The sequence below is a fragment of the Melanerpes formicivorus genome, unplaced genomic scaffold (genome assembly GCF_026170545.1).
Source record: "Melanerpes formicivorus ecotype bairdi unplaced genomic scaffold, bMelFor1.0.p_v2 SCAF_10, whole genome shotgun sequence".
Taxonomy (NCBI): Eukaryota; Metazoa; Chordata; class Aves; order Piciformes; family Picidae; genus Melanerpes; species Melanerpes formicivorus.
In genome coordinates, this window is record NW_027142362.1 from 5,621,274 (window position 1) to 5,640,867 (window position 19,594).

At 55.7% G+C, this 19,594-nt stretch overlaps 2 protein-coding genes across 2 annotated transcripts; one reads left to right on the forward strand and one right to left on the reverse strand.

Annotated features, from left to right (window-relative positions):
* Positions 1-9,643: 9,643 nt before the first annotated feature.
* On the reverse strand, positions 9,644-13,542 carry MRPL46 (mitochondrial ribosomal protein L46). Its single transcript, XM_068143400.1, has 4 exons — positions 13,351-13,542; positions 12,733-12,928; positions 12,004-12,177; positions 9,644-10,076 (listed from the first exon to the last, which is right to left on the reverse strand). Exons 1-4 carry the CDS (start codon positions 13,513-13,515, stop codon positions 9,826-9,828), a joined length of 786 nt encoding a protein of 261 aa, XP_067999501.1. The 5' UTR covers positions 13,516-13,542; the 3' UTR covers positions 9,644-9,825.
* Positions 13,543-13,595: 53 nt separating this feature from the next.
* On the forward strand, positions 13,596-18,857 carry MRPS11 (mitochondrial ribosomal protein S11). Its single transcript, XM_068143399.1, has 6 exons — positions 13,596-13,737; positions 13,902-14,018; positions 14,449-14,538; positions 15,216-15,345; positions 17,502-17,567; positions 18,327-18,857. The coding sequence occupies exons 1-6, from the start codon at positions 13,685-13,687 to the stop codon at positions 18,432-18,434; spliced, it is 564 nt and encodes a 187-aa protein (XP_067999500.1). The 5' UTR covers positions 13,596-13,684; the 3' UTR covers positions 18,435-18,857.
* Positions 18,858-19,594: the final 737 nt, after the last annotated feature.

Below are 19,594 nucleotides of genomic sequence, written 5' to 3' on the forward strand. Positions count from 1 at the left end.
GGTGATCCTGCTCTGGCAGGGTGGGCCTGGACTGGATGAGCTTTCCAGGTCCCTTCCACCCATCTAACACACGCTGTGATTGTGTGAAAGCTGAGCAACGGTGCAAGCTGTGGCTGCAGGCACTGGGACAGGGCTGACAGGCAGATCAGCCACCTCCTCCTGTGGAGGGTCTCAAGGAAGAGGCTGTTAGCTCTGTGCTATATATATAGATTATGCTTATAAGCCCTGCTGTTACCCAATGTTAGATATATATATATATATAATTTAAGTATTCGTGTATTCATAGCTGCAAAGGCCTTTCCCTCTACTTGAGCTAAATTGTCTAACTGTGACCTGCTGTCCCAGAAGGCTTTTTTATTCTTCTTAAATGGGTACTGAGATGATAGCACTCTGTGGCATTAGGTGCAGAAGCCCTCTGGAGGAGACAGGAGAAGATGGATGGTCCTGTTGAGGCTCAGCAAAGAAACCCAGCCCAGGAGAGTCCAGCAGCTCTGCAGCAGGGCTGGCTTCAAAGCTGAAAAATCAGCTGGGGGATGGGGTGTCACCCGACCTTGTTCACCCCCCAGGGAGGTGCAAGGACCTCCTGCACCCTCTTCCCTCTCTGCCCAGCCAGGGGATCACTAACCACCACTGGGGAGGAGAGAGAGAGAGAGAGAGAGAGGCTTGACACCATGGGTAGCTTAGAGAGCAGGATCCTCCTCCCTGGGGGTGTTCAAGGCCAGGCTGGATGAGACCTTGAGCAGCTGAGTCGAGCTGAAAGGTGTCCCTGCCCACGGTGGGGAGCTTGGAGCAGATGATCTCTGAGGTCCCTCCCAACCTGAGCTGTTCTATGATGCTAGGAGTAGAAAGGCAGCCTGCAGCCTCCAAGCACTCAAAGGAAAAGAACAACCTCAGTGAGCTACTGTGGAACCTCTGGGAGCTGAGAAAAAAGAAGACACAAACCTTCACACCTGACAACTGGCAGCTCCCCTGATCAGATCTTAGCCTTCATCCAAAGCCTGGGAGCCCTCTGACTGCTGCCTTTGATTCTCATGGCCACACAAGCAGCAAGAGGCTGAGGGAGCTGGGGTTGCTTAGCCTGGAGAAGAGGAGGTTCAGAGGAGACCTTCTTGCTGTCTACAACTACCTGAAGGGAGGTTGTAGCCAGGTGGGGGTTGGTCTCTTCCAGGCAACCTGTGGCAGAACAAGAGGACACAGTCTCAAGCTGCACCAGGGGAGGTTTAGGCTCAAGGTGAGGAGAAAGTTCTTCACAGAGATTGGCCATTGGAATGTGCTGCCCAGGGAGGTGGTGGTGGAGTCACCATCCCTGGAGGTGTTCAAGAGGGGACTGGACGTGGCACATGGAGCCATGGTTTAGTTGTCAGGAGGTGTCAGTTGGACTTGATGATCTCTGAGGTCTTTTCCAGCCTTATTTATTCTATGTTCCTAGCCCATCTGTTCATTCCCAGTCCCTCAGGGGTGTGTCACCTCCCTGCTGTCTTGGGAAGGGATCAGGAGAAGGTTGGCCTTGAGTGCTGGGGGCTGAGTGAGCGCTGGGGGCTGAGCGCTGGGGCCAGGCTTCACGGCGCTGGGCAGAGACACCGGTGCCCCCTCGCTGGCTCTGGGGCTCCAGTTGCTGCAGCACAGTCAGGGTGGCAGCAGCAGCAGCGAGCTGGCTGCTGGCTCTTCTGCTGGTGCCAGATGGTGGATGAGATTAAAAGAATTTGATTTTCAAATAATCCATAAACCTGGCTGAGCTAATGTCGTTTCCTAGGCATTATCTTGTAATCCCGGGCAAGGAAACCTTTCAAAGCAAAGAGCCTCATTCTCCCTGCCTGCAAGGACTCTAACAAGCTAGAGATTATCTCCTTCTTCTTGGAAGGTGCTCACAGGGGACCTGCAGCACCCAGAGTGGGGCACAGGGGAGAGGACGCGCAGCCCCCCCGGCACCGCCTCAGCTTCCTAGGGGTGGGAGCGGCGCACAGCAGGAGCCAAGGACACTTTGAACTCGGATCCCTGCCTGGAAAAGGGAAGGATTTTGTCACTCCTGCACCCCAGTGGTGCATGGAAGCCCGTGCTGCATCACTGGGGCAGGGGAGGAAAGTCTACCCCTCTAGGTAAAGCCACTGCCGTGGCCACTGGGGGATCGAGCCCCAAAGCCCACCCCGAGGAAATCAAAGCTGTGCCGGCGAGCAAGTGCCACAGCCAGCCTCTGGTGACTGCACTCCCTCTCACCAGCTGAGGGGCAGCATGTGGCTGAAGCCTGGACCCTGCTGGCAACCCCATCACCACCCTCTCCAAAGCAAGGGCTGCACAGCTGGGCCACAGCAAATTCATCCCCAGGCATTTCCTGCCTGTCCCCAACACCTACAATCCCTACCCCATATGGACATAGCCCTTCTGCACTCCCATCCCTCCCTAACCCCTCTGCCATGCCCTGGGCAGCCCTCACCACCCACCCACCACCCACCCTCCATCCTCAGATGCTGTCTGCCTGCTCCCTGTCTCTTTCTCTGCCCCTCCAGTTCCTTGTCAAACATCCACGGACCAAAGGTGACCTTCTGCAAGCTGCTGGGGTCCTTCAGCGTGCAAGGCACCGAGCTTTGGGCACAGTGGCCAAGAAATTGTGATCCTTTCTCCCTTCTCCCACACTGGAGCATTCGAGAGCTAGAGCAGGAGGCGATTTTAAGGGGAAAAGGAATGCAAGCTCCGCGGCTGGGATTTCCCAGTCACCGCCTGCCATCTAGTGCCCAGCGCCGAGCTGTTTCACGGGCAAGTGACATCCAGCTCCATCCCCAGGGGAATTTAGCTCTTTAACTAGAGCTGGTAGCGTTTCCCCAGCACTGGGAAGCTCCTCACTGTAGCCAATGCCACAGAGAGAGAGAGAGAGAGAGGTTTGGAATCAAACAGCCCAAATCCTGGTGAAAGGAAAACACCCTGGGAGAGAGGGGAGATGATGCTGTGTGCCTGCCTGGGTTGCCATCAGGATGCCCAATCACAGCAAGTGAATTAAATGCATCACATCCTGCTCCACTGCACTCTGTTAGCTTCAAGGTTGTGGCAGCAGCAGCAGCAGCTCTGATCAAAGCACTGCACAGAGGCACCGTGTCCAGAATGCCACAGACAGGCTAAAAATAGGGAGACAAATGGAAGCAGAAAGGAAAGGGGCAAAGGGTGAGGCTTGGCAGCTGTGTGAGACACTGAAGACCTACAGAGAAGAGGAAAGAAAACTGCTCCAGAAGCAGTGACTGTGTGAGCTGTGAGGTATTTTGGGGCTTGGAGCTGCTGCTGGAGTTTTCACCCCAGTTCAGTCCATTGGCAGCCACTGCAGAAAGAGCACAGCTGGGGGCAGCCTTTGGGGTGGCAGCAGCTGATTTGGAGGGGTTTGCAAGCCTTCAGAGGCTGATGTTCTCCCTCCTCTTCCTTCAGTGGGGGTATCACAGAATCATAGACTTGTCAGGGTTGGAAGGCACCTCAAGGCTCAGCCAGCTCCAACCCCCCTGCCATGGGCAGGGACATCTCACACTACAGCAGGTTGCTCACAGCCACCTCCAGCCTGGCTGCAAACACCTCCAGGGATGAGGCTTCCACCACCTCCCTGGGCAACCTGTGCCAGGCTCTCACCACCCTCATGGGGAAGAACATCTTCCTGACATCCAATCTGGATTCTGTGCTCACCTTAGGGGCTGGGCAGCTGGCAGCTTTTTGTCCCTCTGAAAGAGATCTGATAGCTACTTACCCCCAAAGGCAGGAGGGAGCAGGCAAGGTAGCTACAGCTCACCCCAGCCCTGTTTCCAGGCAGGGAAAATGAAGGAATGTGAATTCCACAGGGGTCTGGGACAGGCTGTATCCATCCTGTTAGCTGCTTCCAGTCCCTGGCAGATCAGGAGCCTCTGGAATGCTGCTGGAAGGGCACCTTCTGCTGTGCCACATCCCCTGCTTCTGTGCAGGGGGCAAGGCTGGATGCTGGGCTGGGAGCACTGCTGGAACAGGATCAGAAGAGGGAATCCCCACAGGTGCCACCCCCAGCAGTCACCCTGAAACGTTGAACTCCCTGCCCCTCCACAAAGGACAGCTGGGGGGGAGGGGATCAGACTCCTCCCAATGCCCAGCCTCCCTCCTCAGCCTTTAGCACTTGGCTGCCCACTCCCCGTCCCAACCTCACTTTGAGGCTTTCCTCAGCCTCCTTCAACATTTCCAGCCCGTGCCATTTGCATGGACCACAGCTCAAGGTGGCAACTGCTGCTTTGCAGAGGCTCCAGCACAAATGGGCTGCACTGGTCATTTGGAACAGGCAGGCAGGGCAGGGCAGCAGCCCAGAGAGATGCAGGAGCAGATTTACTGATTAGCACAGGGCTCTGATTTCCTCCAACCCTTCCAGAGAAGCAATAGGGGCGACATTAACAAAAGGATTACTCAGAATTCAAAAGCAAATGGGATTTGTGACCCATTATATTAACTGGGGACTGGGCAAAGCTCTGCAGAGAGAAAGAACACTGCCAGCAGGTCACCAAACCAATTATTAAAAGCTCACAGATCAGGAAGGCAGATAGATAGCCAGGCAGCAAGACCAATTCCTGTTTGCCTGCAGAAGCAGGAGGCTGCCTGAGCCCCCTCCCAGCCCAGCCTGCTGCTCCTGGGGGCCCATTAAAGCTGCATTAGATCCAGTTACTTTCCCCAATCACTCACTTCCCCCAAGGGTTTCATGCTACAGAAGAACACTGGGGAGGGTCAAACCTGAAAGGAGAGATGTAATGGACATCATTCCACTGATGAATGAGAGGGAGCAGGAAGCAGGCAGGCAGCAGCAGGCAGGCTCAGCCCCTGCCCTGCCTTGCTGGCCTCCCAGCAGCACCCCTGCTCCGTGCCCCTTGCACCAACACCCCCAGCTTCTCTCTGCCCATGCTCTTGAGGGGGAGAGCAGCCCTTAGGCACAAGATCAGCAGCTTCAGGCATCAGCTCTCACCTCAATCTTCAGCAGTTCTAGAGGGAAGAAGGCTCTGGGGGGACCAGCTGGATGAAGTCCCACATGCAGGTTTTGTTCTGCCTCCAAAGTGCTACTGCTCAAATGCTAATGAAGTTGTTCAGCCTGGGGAAGAGAAGACTCCAGGGGCACCTTAGAGCTGCCTGCCAGTGCCTGAAGGGATCCTGCAGGAAGGCTGCAGAGGGACTTCTCATGAGGGTGTCTAGAGACAGGACAAGGGGGAATGGCTTGAAGCTGAGGCAGAGCAGGGTTAGATTGGATCTGAGGAAGAAGTTCTTCCATAGGAGGGTGGTGAGACTGTGGAATAGGCTGCCCAGGGAGATTGTGGCTGCCTCCTGCCTGGGGGTGTTGAAGGCCAGGTTGGATGAGGCCTTGAGCAGCTGAGTCTAGTTGAGAGGTGTCCCTGCCCATGGATGGGAGCTTGGAGTAAATGATCTCTTGAGGTCCTTCTGAGCTGTTCTGTGATTCTATGAGTAGAAAGGCAGCCTGCAGCCACCAAGTTCTCAAGGGAAAAGAACAACCTCAGTGAGCTACTGTGGAACCTCTGGGAGCTGAGAAAAAAGGAGATACAAATCATCCCCTCCACCACCAGCCCTGCCTGGTGCCCTTCTGCCTTCCCTCTCAGCAGGGCCAGAGGGCAGGGGAACAGACCATGCAGAGCTGAGCCAAAGCCTCTGGGTTTCAGGATGTGGGACTGTTTGTAGCTGAGGGCTTTTAGATACTATCGGTGGGAGGAAGGGAGGAAGGGAGGAAGGGAGGAAGGGAGGAAGGGAGGAAGGGAGGAAGGGAGGAAGGGAGGAAGGGAGGAAGGGAGGAAGGGAGGAAGGGAGGAAGGGAGGAAGGGAGGAAGGGAGGAAGGGAGGAAGGGAGGAAGGGAGGAAGGGAGGAAGGGAGGAAGGGAGGAAGGGAGGAAGGGAGGAAGGGAGGAAGGGAGGAAGGGAGGAAGGGAGGAAGGGAGGAAGGGAGGAAATGAATGCTGTTCCAATGCAGGCTGCAAGCAGGAATTGGTGTTTCAGTGGAGGACAACACAATAATCTCAGATCCCAGACAAGACCAAGCCCCCCCCACAGCTGCTACCTGCAGAAACAAAGGCCTGAGCCCAATACACACACACAAGGCACCAAAAGGAGGAGGCTGTTGGTTGTGATGTTTTGCAGTGCTGGAGGGAGCTCCACCCCCCCTCAGCACAGGCAACATGCAAAGACTTGGAGCTTCAGTGAGATAGATGAAGAGCTGCCTGGGTTTGAAGATCAGCAAGCTTCCAGCAAGCTGCTTTATACCCCCCCGCCCCCCCCCCCCCCCCACACACACACCCTCTTTTGTGCTCCTGGGTTTGAGAACAAACAAGCAGCAACTCAACAGCACTTTAGATCCTTTGGAAGTTTTGTTCAGAGAATCACAGGATGGGAGGGGTTGGAAGGGACCTCTGGAGATCAGCAAGCCCACCCCCATCCTGTTAAAGCAGGACCACCCAGGGCAGGTCACACAGGGACACATCCAGAGGGGGCCTTGAAAGTCTCCACAGAAGGAGACTCCACAACCTCTCTGGGCAGCCTGCTCCAGGGCTCCAGCACCCTCACAGCAAAGCTCTTCCTCATGGTTAGGTGGAACTTGCTGTGTTCCAGTTTGTGCCTGCTGCCCATCACTGGGCACCACTGCAAAAAGCCTGGCCCCATGCTCTTGGCACCTCTCCTAGCCACAAGGGTGAGCAGAGGGCTGGAGCACCTCTCCTATGAGGACAGACTGAAGGAGTTGGGGCTGTTCAGTCTGCAGAAGAGAAGGCTCTGAGGAGACCTAATTGTGGCCTTCCAGTATCTCAAGGGGGCTACAGGAAGGCTGGGGAGGGACTGCTCAGGATCTCAGGGAGTGATAGGACTAGGGGGAATGGAATGAAGCTGGAGGTGGGGAGATTCAGGCTGGAGGTGAGGAGGAAGTTCTTCCCCATGAGAGTGGTGAAGCCCTGGGATGGGTTGTCCAGGGAGGTGGTTGAGGCCCCATCCCTGGACCAGGCTGGCTGAGGCTCTGGCCAGCCTGATCTAGTGTGGGGTGTCCCTGCCCATGGCAGGGGGCTTGGAACTGGGTGATCTTTGTGGTCCCTTCCAACCCTGACTGATACTGTGATACTATTGATCAGCATTGAGATGCCCTCTCAGCCTCCTCCTCTCCAGTCTCAACAGCCCCAGGCCTCCCAGCCTCTCTCCATCAGACAGATGCTCCAGTCCCCTAAGCAGCCTTGCAGCTCCTGCTGGACTCTCTCCAGCAGTTCCTTATCTCTCCTTAACCCACAGCTGCTCTGGCAGAGGGGTTGGGCTCAGTGATCTCCAGAGGCCCCTTCCAACCCCTAACATCCTGTGATCCTGTGAACTAGACAAAAGACTCCAGATGTAGCCTCAGCAGGGCAGAATAGATGGGCAGGAGAACCTCCCTCACCTGGCTGGTTGCAGTCTCAACACCCAAAAAGTTGCCAGCATGACAAGACCTACCCTTGGGGTGGGAAAGGGCTCAGAGCCCTGGGCAAAGGCCATGCCCAAGGCCTGTGCACACAAAGCTCTTCTCAGGAGTTGCAGCCAGCAACAGCCTGAAACAGGGGGGCAGAAAAAAATCCCTGTCCTGAGCTGACTGCACCCATGGCCCCCAGGCTGGTGGGGGAAGGACTCACCTTGCTCACAACATGCATTTCCAACTGCTCCTCTGCAGGAGCTTTCAGCCCTGGAGAAGGCAAGAGCCTCCCTTTACACATCCAAGTGCCAGGTTCTGCACATTGGCCACAACAACCCCATGCAGAGCTACAGGCTGGGGTCAGAGTGGCTGAGAGCTCCCAAACAGAGAGGGACCTGGGGGTGCTGGTTGATGGTAGGCTGAACATGAGCCAGCAGTGTGCCCAGGTGCCAAGAGGGCCAATGGCATCCTGGCCTGCATCAGGAACAGTGTGGCCAGCAGCAGCAGGGAGGTCATTCTGCCCCTGTACACTGCACTGGTTAGGCCACACCTTGAGTCCTGTGTCCAGTTCTGGGCCCCTCAGTTTAGGAAGGAGGTTGACTTGCTGAAGCATGTCCAGAGAAGGGCAACAAAGCTGGGGAGGGGCTTGGAACACAGCCCTGTGAGGAGAGGCTGAGGGAGCTGGGGCTGCTTAGCCTGGAGAGGAGGAGACTCAGGGGTGACCTTATTGCTGTCTACAACTACCTGAAGGGAGGTTGTAGAGAGGCAGAGGTTGGTCTCTTCTCCCAGACAACCAGCACCAGAACAAGAGGACACAGTCTCAGGCTGTGCCAGGGGAGGTTCAGGCTGGAGGTCAGGAGGAAGTTTTACACAGAGAGAGTGATTGCCCATTGGAATGGGCTGCCTGGGGAGGTGGTGGAGTCACCATCGCTGGAGGTGTTCAGGAGACTTGACAGGGTGCTTGGTGCCACGGGTTAGTTGATTAGATGGTGCTGGATGATAGGTTGGACACGATGATCTTGAAGGTCTCTTCCAACCTGGTTTATTCTATTCTATTCTATTCTCCCCTTCAGACAAGAGCCAAACAATCAGCAGTTCTGGGGGGCAGGTCTCCTGCTCTGCACTTATTTCCTCTCTGCAAGGGCTCTCTGTGGCAGACAAGCCCCTTGCCAGGCTTGCAAGGCTGCTTCAAGACCCCAGGTTTAGGTTTGTGGCTAATTTACAGCCAGTCTGCAGCTCCCAAACTGCCCAGGGCTAGGGAAAAAAACCCAGAGAGAAGAGGGCTGCTGTGCCATCTCCCCACCCCAGTGGCTTGTGGAGTGATTAAGGATGGCTTTAATTTGAGGCCTGCAGCTCAACAGCTCCCAAAGGGTTGATAAAACACATATAGCAATCCCCAGTTCCACCTCTGGAGGCCTGACTCTCTCCCAGTGATTAACAACAGCTATTTCCTCCCTCCCTGCCTGCCCCTGCAGAAGGCAAGGACCAGCCAGCACTCAGCACTGGGCCCACACTCTGGCTACCAGAGAGCAGCATTTACAGGCAGAGAAAGAAACCTTCAAGAAGTAGAACCAACCCCAGAGAGAGGAGAGGAGCCCAGGATAGATCTCCTAATAAATTGGGGCAGCAGGGTCAGGCTACCTGAGGCAGAGCCAGCTGGGCTGGGTCAGCAGTGCTGGCCTAATGCACCAGGAGTGGACACTGAGAACTCCCCAGGGCCACATTCCAGGCAGCTCCCAGGGGGCAGCAAAGGTAGAGCAGCCTTTCCCCAGCCTCACAGTGCAGAGCTGCTCTTCTTACCCTCCTTCAGTGTCTGCTGCTGTAGCTTTAGGTCCAAGAGGCAGGCAGAGGGGATGGGAAGGCAGAGCTCAGCTCAGAGGAAGAGCTGCTGCCTGTTCCTTGTGCATCCACATGCTCCATGGTCACCACACATCACAGGCTCCAGGCTAACAAGCTGTAAGGTTCCCTCTCCCCAGCTCTGTGGCCAGGAGGGTCTGTTCCCAGCAGGACAAACAGCCCTCCAGCCCTGCAGGTACCAGAGACAAGCATTAACCATTGCACAGAAGAAACCATTTGAGCTTGAGACTTCGAGAGGAGTCTGGTGAGGAAAGTGAGCCCCCTGGGTACCACAGCCCCAGGGAGCTGCACACCTGGGAGAGGAGAAGATCACAACATGCATTTCCAAGGAGGAGGATTCAACAAGAGCAAAGAACTCCCTCAGGAAAGCTCCACTTCCAAGTCTCAGTTTTGATATTTATTTAGTACAGGCCCAGAGAAGAGAACTGGGAAATAAGGCAAGGGCAGATTATCCCCCAGAGCCCAAGTTAACATCTGACAGACACAGGCCATGCAAAGCAGCAGCTGTGCTCCTCCCTGGAGCCATGTCCCACACCTCTCCCATCTGCTGGAGCACAGCCTGCTGCTTACAAGTCCAGGAGGAAGCGATTCACTTTCTTCAGGTACTCTGCCTTCAAGTAACCTCCCAGCTCCTCCTTTGTGACCCAGAGGTAGTCTCTCTTCAGCTCTGCCTGGGACAAATCACTGCTCTGGAGAAAGGCTTTGAAGAAGAACACCTTGGCTCCCAGGTTCTCCTCAGTCCTGATGGCCCTGGGGAATTTGTACTTGTAAACCCCATGTGGGGCATTCCCCAGGGTTTTGGCTTGGACATGGCCTCCTGCAAGAGCCCAGCAGGGCAAGGAGAGAAACAAAACAAGGCATAAGAGCACAGAACAACAGGGCCTGCTCCTCTGAAGGAATGGAAAGGCAGTGTGAGCCACTCCTTCTGTCTGGCAGGTTGAAATTTCCCCCCACCCCCCAACATTAGCTTTGCCAACCCAGCCCATCTGGAAGGAAATGGAAGCTGTATTTACAAGCAGAGCTACAATCTCTAGTGGAGTGCAATGAATGTGTACAAAACAGAGAGGATTCACAATATTTACAGGTATTAACAATTGGTAAACAGCACAAGAACCCCTCTGGTCAAAGGCCAGGGGAAGCTATTAGCTTCTCCTTTCCTGCCCCTCCCCACCCTGCCCCTACCCCTCTGGACAAAAGGGAGAAGCAGAGAAAGTTGCTGAGAGACCTAACCAAAACCATGCAGCCAAGGTCAAGCAGAAGCAAGGCAGCATCTCTCCAGAGCAAAGAAGCAAGGAAAGAACAAATGGATTTGGTACAACCAGTTTTAAGTTCCTTATCTTTCCAATAGGAACAAGAGGACACAGTCTCAAGCTGTGCCAGGGGAGGTTTAGGCTGGGGATGAGGAGAAAGTTCTTCACTGAGAGAGTTGTTGGCCATTGGAATGTGCTGCCCAGGGAGGTGGTGGAGTCACCATCCCTGGAGGTGCTCAAAAAAGGCTTGGATGTGGCACTTGGAGCCATGGTTTAGCTGCCAGGAGGTGTTGGGTGACAGGTTGGACTTGATGATCTCTGAGGTCTTTTCCAAGCTGGTTGGTTCTATGATTCTAAAAGTACCACATTCTGCTTAGCAGAAATCTGCCAGCTCTAAGGCAGCCTCCTGCCACTTGTCTGGAGCCCAGTGAGTGCTCTCTGTGAGAGGCTGGGAGAGGGGATCAAGTTTGCCAGCCTGCAGTGCAAAGTGAGGCCACGTGGCTTTGCCATCAGCCAGCTGCTAAAAGAGGGCAAGAGAAGCCATACACTTGCAGCAAGGCCAGATCAATCCAGGGGACATCAGCACTGCAGCTGCTGGCAGCCAGAGATGCCCCAGCTCTCAAGCTGCAGCCACATCAGCCCTGCACACACCACAGACACTGTGGCAGCACAGAGCTGATCGCTCGGGGTCACAGCTCCTGCCAGGAGCTGACCCCAGTGAGCTCCCTCCCTCTGCCAGGAAATGCCTTCTCCCAGCAGATGGGGAGCAACCTTGCTACAGCAGATGGCAAACAGCCCTCAGATAAGGCAGAAGAAAAGGAGAACCCATGGGGAAAAGAGGAGGGAGATCAGGCAGAGGAAGAAAACCCCTGGGACAAAGGAGGGAGACAGGGCAGGGGAAGAGAACCCTAGGGACAAAGAGGAGGGAGATGGGGCACAGGAAGAGAACCCCTGGGACAAAGAGGAGGGAGATGGGGCACAGGAAGAGAACCCCTGGGACAAAGAGGAGGGAGATGGGGCACAGGAAGAGAACCCCTGAGACAAAGAGGAGGGAGATGGGGCACAGGAAGAGAACCCTGGGACAAAGAGGAGGGAGATGGGGCACAGGAAGAGAACCCTGGGACAAAGAGGAGGGAGATGGGGCAGGGGAAGAGAACCCTAGAGACAAAGAGAAGGGAGATGGGGCACAGGAAAAGAACCTCTGGGACAAAGGAAAGAGATGGAGCACAGAAAGAGAACCCTGGGACAAATAGGAGGGAGATGGAGCACAGAAAGAGAACCCTGGGACAAATAGGAGGGAGATGGAGCACAGAAAGAGAACCCTGGGACAAAGAGGAGGGAGATAGGGCAGGGGAAGAGAACCCCTGGGACAAAGAGGAGGGAGACAGGACAAGGGAAGAGAACCCTAGAGACAAAGAGGAGGGAGATGGGGCACAGGAAGAGAACCCTAGAGACAAAGAGGAGGGAGAGGCATGCAGAGAGCAAACTACACACCCAAAGCTGTAGCCATGGCTCTCTCAGCTGTGCTTCGCAGTGTCTCTCCAGGCTGCCATTCTGCTTGAGGCAGGAGCCAGAGCTCCTGGTTGCCAACTTTCTCTTTCACCAGGAGCAGCAGGTTGCTGTCCAGCCTCCTGTCCAGCGACGTCCGATTGTTGCTTTTATCAGCATCTGCCAAAACCCAACCCCCACTGGAGACAAAGGCTCCTGGCAGCACTGCCCTGCTCCCTTGGACTCACCCACTCTCTGCATCTCAGCCCTAGCACACACAATGGGGATACACAGAATGCAACAACCCAGACAAAGATGCTCAGCCCCTCTAAGAAGCCAGGGCAGGATCCAGCTGGAATGCAGAGTCTGGTTTGCAGGAGGGGTTTATAGCAAGCAGCCTGGATCTCTCTTATGACTAAACTCAGCAGAAGCCCTGAGTGAAACTTGGGAACCAAGGAACTGAGCCTGGGAACAACAGCCACGTTCAGCCTTTCTCTCTGGTGAGGCTGAACGCCTGCACCAGTGCAGCGTGGGAGCAGTGACTCCTGTGCTAACCAGGTCCCTCCTCGGGTACCAGCAGTGCTGCCACAGAGTCTCTTTTAACAAAACCTCAAAGAAATGCCTCCCCTCCACCAAGCTGCATGAAAAGGGCCCCAGCAAGTGCCCCTCCTCTCCTGCCCTGCACTCTGCTGTGCTCGGCAAGCACTCAGGGTGCCCTCCCCCCCCAGCCCGTACCTGTTAAACGCGGGGCAGCTTCAAACTGCAGGAACTTCTGTTCCCATTTCTCCTCCAGGTCCTGAGCCATGATGACAGTTTTGCCAGGTCCTTCATCAACATCATCATAGCTGCTTTCCTTCCTCCTCCTCAGCTGCTCCTCCTCCTGCATCTTCCGGATTTCATGGTCTGAATAGTGGCTTTTCTCCAGCTCTATCTAGAAGGGCAACAGGAAGCATTCTCAAGCCACCAAGCGCCAGGGGCTGCACTCGGCACGCACAATTCAGTCATTTCCACCTCAGCAACGGCAAGACGACGGGAACTTGCCCGAGAGAGGGCAGGACTGGCCTGCTCGCAGCAGGAACCTCTGCCGCCGTCAAGGAAGCCGCCCGGATTCACGGCCCCTGGCGCGGGCAGCAAATGGCACCGAGCGCTCAGCGTCGTGAAGTGACGTCCCCCAAGGCGCCCTCATCCCGGTTTCGCGCACCTGCTGGGGCTAGCAGACGCAAGCGGTGCCCGGCAGCACCTGAGGCGCTGCTGGGCACTAGCCACGGCCCCCAGGCCCGCAGGTCGCCCTGCCGGCCAGGCCTTGAGCAGCCGCTTTCCCGGCGGCCGGCCCCCCCGGGTCCCCCCCTCTACCTGCCCCATGAGGGCCGCCATCTCTTCCTCCTCCTTCTTGAGGGGCTGCGTGATGCGGGGCAGCCTCAGCAGGCACATCGCCCCGAAAAGCTTCCAGGGCCGAGGCGCAGGGGCGGTACAAAGCCGCCGACCCCAGCCCAGGGCTCGCTGCCTGGGCGCCGCCATCGCGGTGCCGCGCGGCCCACAATGCACCGCGGCAGCCACCTTCCCCCCTCGCTCCCGGCGGCCTTTGCGGTAACCTCACCGCGGGGAGGTGGCGGCCGCCGCCATCTTTCCTCCCCGGCTCCCGTCACGCTTTGCGACGAGCTCACCGGGCGCGCGGGCGGCCGCGGCCATGAGCGCGGCGCTGGCGGTCGCCTGGCAACGGCTGCTCGGAGCGGCCTGGGGGTGAGCGGCGGGACCCCCCCGGGGCCGGGACGGGCTCCTCCGGGGCCGGGCCGGGCTCCCCCGCCTCGCTCCGGGCTGACTGCCTGAGCCCTCCCGCCCCGGCCCTGCGGCTCGCCCTCGCTCTCCACACCCCCGCTCCCCTCACCGCCGTGTCTCTCCCGCAGGAGCTGCGCGGCTGCGCGGTGCCGCGGCTTGCACACCGGCCCGACCCGGCTGCAGGAGCTCGCGGGAGCGGCGGCGGCCGCGCAGGAGGCGGAGAAGCAGAGCGTGAGCGAGCTGAGGTGAGAGGGGCAGGCCGCGCCGGCGGGGCTCCTGCTGCGAGGGTTGGTCGCCTTCAGCCGAGGCGGGGAGAGCTACTGGCTTAACCATCAGCACAGCCTGCGTCTGTCGGAGGCCTGCTGGCTGCTTGCTTTCCCAATGCGAAACAGAACTGCGGGTTGAGGCTGGGTGCCAGCAGAAGCTTCTTTACAGAGAGAGCTCTCAAAGGCTGGGACGGTCTGCCCAGGGCAGCGCTGGAGCCACCGTCCCGGCAGGTGTCCAAGCAGCTCTGGGCCTAGCACTCAGGGACGTGGCTTAGTGTTGAGCCTGCAGTGCTGGGCTCAAGGTTGGACTGGCTGAGCTCGGAGGTCTCCCCCAACAGGCTGTTGTCTCTGTGTGTGTGTGTGAAAGTTTAAAGAGCAAGTGCCTGCTAACTCTTGTTTTGCTCCTCAGCCCTTTGATCCTGCAGAGGAACTCCATGAGGTGGGATGGAAAGGTCTATGAAGAGATCCCCATAGCTCACATCAAAGCTACCTACAACAAGTAAGCAAAGGAGCTGCTCCATTCCTGCTCCCATGCAGAATGAAAGCCTCTCACAGAGCTGGGCTTTGCCCACTGGTTTTGATGAAAAGGCTCAGAGGACTGGGAGGATAATACTGAATTCAGACCTCAGTGCTGTTCAGGAAGCAGAGCTGTCCTTACAGTGCCTGCAGCAGCACTCTAATGGTTTTTAACACCTTGGCTCCATTCTGCTACGACTAATTTGCTGCTCACTGCTTCACTGGCAGGGTTCTTCCAACCCTCTGCTCCAGCACTGTTGTTAAAACATTAATCACATTCTCCAGGGGTTGGTTCTTTCCTCAGTGATGCCTGAGACAAGATTTTACTGTTTCTTTCAGCCTTTTTAAGGTGTAGAAATGCTTTGTGCATTAAAGAGCAGCTGCAAGGTGCTGACAGGGAGATGGGTCTGGAAGGGCGAAGCGGTATCTGAGGTGCACCTGGATAAAGTTTAGCTGACCCAGCAAGGTTTTGCCTCCTTGCTCAGATTCTCTAGGGTGAGCACTGCTAGGAGGTCTCAGCTCAAGGCAGTGCTGAGTGAGGGTGGCTTGGAGGAGGGAGATGGGAGCCCTGGGGCAAGCCAGACCAGTAAGGTGAGCAAGAAGAAAGCAGTCAATAAAGCTTGGTTGTAGCTGCTTCCTCTTGCCCCTCTCTTTTTGTAGCACCCACATCCAGGTGGTCAGCTTTGACAACAGGCCCTTTGCCCGCACCTCCTGTGGCACAGAAGGCTTCCAGAATGCCAAGAAGGGCACTGCCATCGCGGCCCAGACCGCGGCCATCGCGGCAGCAACGGTGAGTCTGCCCCCACAGCCCTCAGCCTCCCACACAGGAGCCTCTCACTGCCTCTCCCCGCACTGCCTGGGTACTGCCTTGCTCCCAGGCACCAGCATGAGCTCTGCCCCTTGCAGGCTGAAGGAGCTGGGGTTGTTCAGCCTGGAGAAGACAAGGCTCCAGGGAGACCTAATAGCAGCCTGCCAGTACCTGAGCGGGCTACAAGGATGGAGAGAGACTGTTTGCAAAGGCCTGCAGTGACAGGATGAGGGACAATGGCTTCAAACTAGAGAAGGGAAGATTTAGACTGGATGTTAGGAACAAGTTCTGCACCATGAGGCCTGTGGAACACTGAAACAGGTTTCTCAGGGAGGTGGTTGAAGCCCCATCCCTGGAGATATTCAAAGGGAGGCTCAACAGGGCAACCTGATCTAGTTGAGGATGTCCCTGCTGACTGCAGAGGGGGTTGGACTCAATGACCTCTGTAGGTCCCTTCCACCCCAGACCATTCTGTGATTTGCACTCAAGCAGCACACTGCTGTTGGCTGGCAATTTCATCTTCACACAAAGCAGGCTGGAAACAGCAGGTCCAAGTGCCCAGCTGTGAAAGGTAACTCAGCTTATCCTCAGTACCAGCTTGCACAGCTTCCTTTTTCTAAGATGTCCTGGATGGTTTGGAAATCTAGCCCCTGAATCAGCAGCAGGTCACTTTCAAACCAACCTTGGAAACACCTGGTTTATAGATAGAATCATAGAATTGTCAGGGGTGGAAGGGACCTCAAGGAGCAGCCAGTTCCAGCCCCCCATGGGCAGGGACACCTCACACTACAGCAGGTTGCTCACAGCCACATCCAGCCTGGCTGCAAAAACCTCCAGGGATGAGGCTTCCACCACCTCCCTGGGCAACCTGTGCCAGTCTCTCACCACCCTCATGGGGAAGAACTTCCTCCTGATGTCTAATCTAAATCACCTCCTCTAGCTTGGCTCTGTTCCCCCTAGTCTGATCACTACCTGACATTCTAAGAAGTCCTTCCCCAGCCTTCTTGCAGCCTCCTTCAGATACTGGAAGGCCACAATAAGGTCTCCTGGGAGCCTTCTCTCCTCCATATTGAACAGCCCAACTCTCTCAGCCTCTTCTCATAGGAGAGGTGCTCCAGCCCTCCAAACATTTGATGTTTGCTCTGTGCCACAGAACAGAGCTGCTGCTAACCGTTCCAAGTCAAAGAAGGGGATGTCCTTGCACTTGTGGTTTCCAGCTGCATCCAGTTCACTGCCATTGTTTCTAAAAACAGCCATGTGGGTGCCCAGGTGGCAGGAGAAGAGGAACTTGGCTGCACCACAGTCCTCCTTACAGCAGAATGAGGCCAGGTTAAACTGAAAATCCTCATCCTAAATGCAGGGGATCTGGTTCCAGCCTTTCATGTTGGAGGTGGTTTGGTGCCACTGCTGGCCAGCACCTTGTTGTGGTTGGTTCTGAGAAAGAGAAGATCATCTTCACTGTTGGTTTGTGCTCGTTGGAGCCTCTTAACCAGCTGCACAGCTCTGCTTGACCAGCTGGACTCAGTCCCTGTGTAAGCTGTTGGGACACACAAAGCGAGGGGCCTGGAGGAGCTGTGTCCAGGCGGTGGCAGCACGGCTCCGTTTTGCAGCCCCTGCTTTGCAGCCCCTGCTTTGCATTTTCAATTTGCAAGCCCCTGGAATTTTGGCACTGAAGGTGTGGACTCCTGCACAGCAAAGCTAAAGCTTGACTGCTTTCCTCATTTCCCCTCCAGAAGGAAGCCACTGAGCACAGGAGAGAGGTCGCTGCCTTAGAACTAACTCAAGGCTGTTTTCCCTTCTCTGTTAGTCCTTTGCCACACCAGTCACATACACATGGGCATCTCTTCTGCCCTGGCTGTAGGTAACAGTTTGGTCTTCAAGCTCTCTGTCTGCAGCACTGACAGGCTAGCACAGATGTTCTCTTCAGCCTGCCGTAGCTGTATCCAGGCCTCCTTTTCTCCTCGTGTCTTTGTGCAGCGATCCCCCAGCGTTGCCTTCCATATCCATTACTACCTGCCCTTTAGTTTTACTTACAGACTGCTATGATAGTGGGTCAGAGGGGAACAAAGAGACTCCTGGGGAGCCAGAGCAGCAGTAGTTACATCCAGGAGAACACTAAGGCATTGTTCTCTTCACAGAAAGCACGTGGGAAGGGTGTGCTGCACGTGCGAGTCATGGTGAAAGGACTGGGACCGGGGCGCAAGGTAGGTGCCAACGTCTCCTGCTTTTCTTCCTCAGGCATCCTTCCAGGCTTTTGAAATTCAGGCTGCTTCTCCTGACTGGTTTTCTGGAGAATTCATTACTCGGGCACCTAGTAATGAAAATTCAGAATCACAGAATTCTGCTCAGGTGGGAAGGGACCTCAGAGATCATCTGCTCCAACCTCCCCAGTCGTGGGCAGGGACAACTCTCAGCTAGATTCAGTTGCTTAAGGCCACATCCAGCCTGGCTTTGAACACCCTCAAGCAGGAGGCAGCCAGAAAGGCTCAGCAACCTCCTACTGAAGAACTTCTTCCTCAGCTCCAGTCTAACCCTTCTCTGCCTCAGCTTCAAACCATTCCCCCTTGTCCTGTCTCTAGACACCCTCAGGAAAAGTCCCTCTGCAGCCTTCCTGGAGGATCCCTTCAGCTAACGGAAGGCAGCTCTAAGGTGCCCCTGGGGAATTCTCCAGGCTGAACAACCCCATTAGAATCTGATTAATAGCACTTTGGAGGCAGAACAGAACCTGTACTTGGGACTGTATCCAGCTGAAGGGGGAAAATTGCTGGGAGTGATGAAGGAACTGGAGCAGAGAGGCTTGGCCTGGGCTTTGTGCTGCAGGTTCCTTCCTTTGGAGACAACTACAAAGTTCAAACCATTGGGAGAAGTTGATTTTCAGACCAAATCCTTTTTCCCCTGAGCTTTTCCCCCCACTTCTCTGCTGTTCCTGTGTTGATAACCAAGTGTCACCTGCTGTCTTCCAGGCTGCCATCAAGGGTTTGACCATGGGGGGTCTGGAGGTCATCTCCATCACTGACAACACGCCGGTGCCACACAACGGCTGCCGCCCGCGGAAGGCCAGGCGGATGTGAGCGGGGAGGGGAAGCGACGCTCGGCTTCCAACAGCAGCTCCTGCCACAGGGACTGGGCTGAACCTCGCTCCTGTGAGGCATTCTGCAAAGCCACCCTCCCTGAAAGCAGCTGTTGAGGGCAGCTTGACAAGACAGATGATCCTGGGCCTTAAAGCCCGGGTAGGTGAACTGCCTTCGTGGGAAGCCTCTTCTGTACCAAGGCTGCTGATTAAAATGTTGGGCTTTTGAGAGCCGTTCCTGCTGTGTGCCCAGAATTAGTTTGGATCATTGCTGCCTCTCAGCTGTGCTTTTCCCCTTACCCCACCATATGTGGCTCTTGCCTAGCCCTTTGTGCTATTGCTGCCCTTGTTAGGTGAAAGAGGAGCTCGAGGTCTACGTTTCCTTCCAGTCACTTGCAATAAACAACTTGCTGGGCTCACGTCATCTTCCTTCCCTCTTTGTGTCACTGCAGACGTTTAGAAACAAGCTATGGGGTAACTCTTCCCATCCCCCAGTTTGCAGGGCTCAGTGTGTGCCACAAGAGGCAGCTCCCTCCCCTTCCCACTGCACTCTGGAGCCATTGTTGGAGCTTTGTTTCACCCAAGCTGTAGCTGGCCTGCCAGCGCCACTGGCAAAGGGCAAGTGCCAGCCTTTCTGAAGAGGCTGGGACAGTGCCAGTTCTGATGCTTGCAGGCTCTGTGGTCTTGTGCACCACAAACTGGATTTCCTGGGGTCCTGGGGAAAGCAAGCAGGGGGGTAGCAGGCCTGAGGAACAATGAAATGCTACCAAGGAGATTTAAAACACTTAAGCCTTGAACTGTACCTCCATATCCACAGGCAGCAGGAGCTAGTCATGGGTCTGTGATGTATTGTTGCCATTCCAAATCCAGCCAGAGAGAATTTCTGCCAAGGAAATACATCTCAGGCTCTCTGGAGCATTAACTGGGGACAGTAACAGCAGTAACTGACTCGAGATTGATTTCCTGGATGGCAGAGGTACAAAGGGCACCTCCTTGAAATCCATGCTGCTAGAGGAGCCCTGGCTGCCTGCAGCATGCTCTGGGTCAATACTTCACCTGTAAACAGAGTGTTTTGGTGCAGCCACACTTCTGTCACACACCCAGAATCTTCCTTTCCATTCTTTTTTTCTTTCTGTTGTTCCTCTTTAGTTTCTTAAATTG

Coding starts and splice junctions, on each gene's coding strand:
- MRPL46 (XM_068143400.1), bottom strand. CDS start 13,515: ATGGCGGCGCCCAGGCAGCGAGCCCTGGGCTGGGGTCGGCGGCTTTGT. Junction 12,178..12,732: donor AGCTGCCCCGCGTTTAACAG/GTACGGGCTGGG, acceptor GGGTTTTGGCAG/ATGCTGATAAAAGCAACAAT. Junction 10,077..12,003: donor AGCCATGGCTACAGCTTTGG/GTGTGTAGTTTG, acceptor GGGCTCTTGCAG/GAGGCCATGTCCAAGCCAAA.
- MRPS11 (XM_068143399.1), top strand. CDS start 13,685: ATGAGCGCGGCGCTGGCGGTCGCCTGGCAACGGCTGCTCGGAGCGGCC. Junction 14,019..14,448: donor CAGAGCGTGAGCGAGCTGAG/GTGAGAGGGGCA, acceptor TTTGCTCCTCAG/CCCTTTGATCCTGCAGAGGA. Junction 14,539..15,215: donor ATCAAAGCTACCTACAACAA/GTAAGCAAAGGA, acceptor CTCTTTTTGTAG/CACCCACATCCAGGTGGTCA.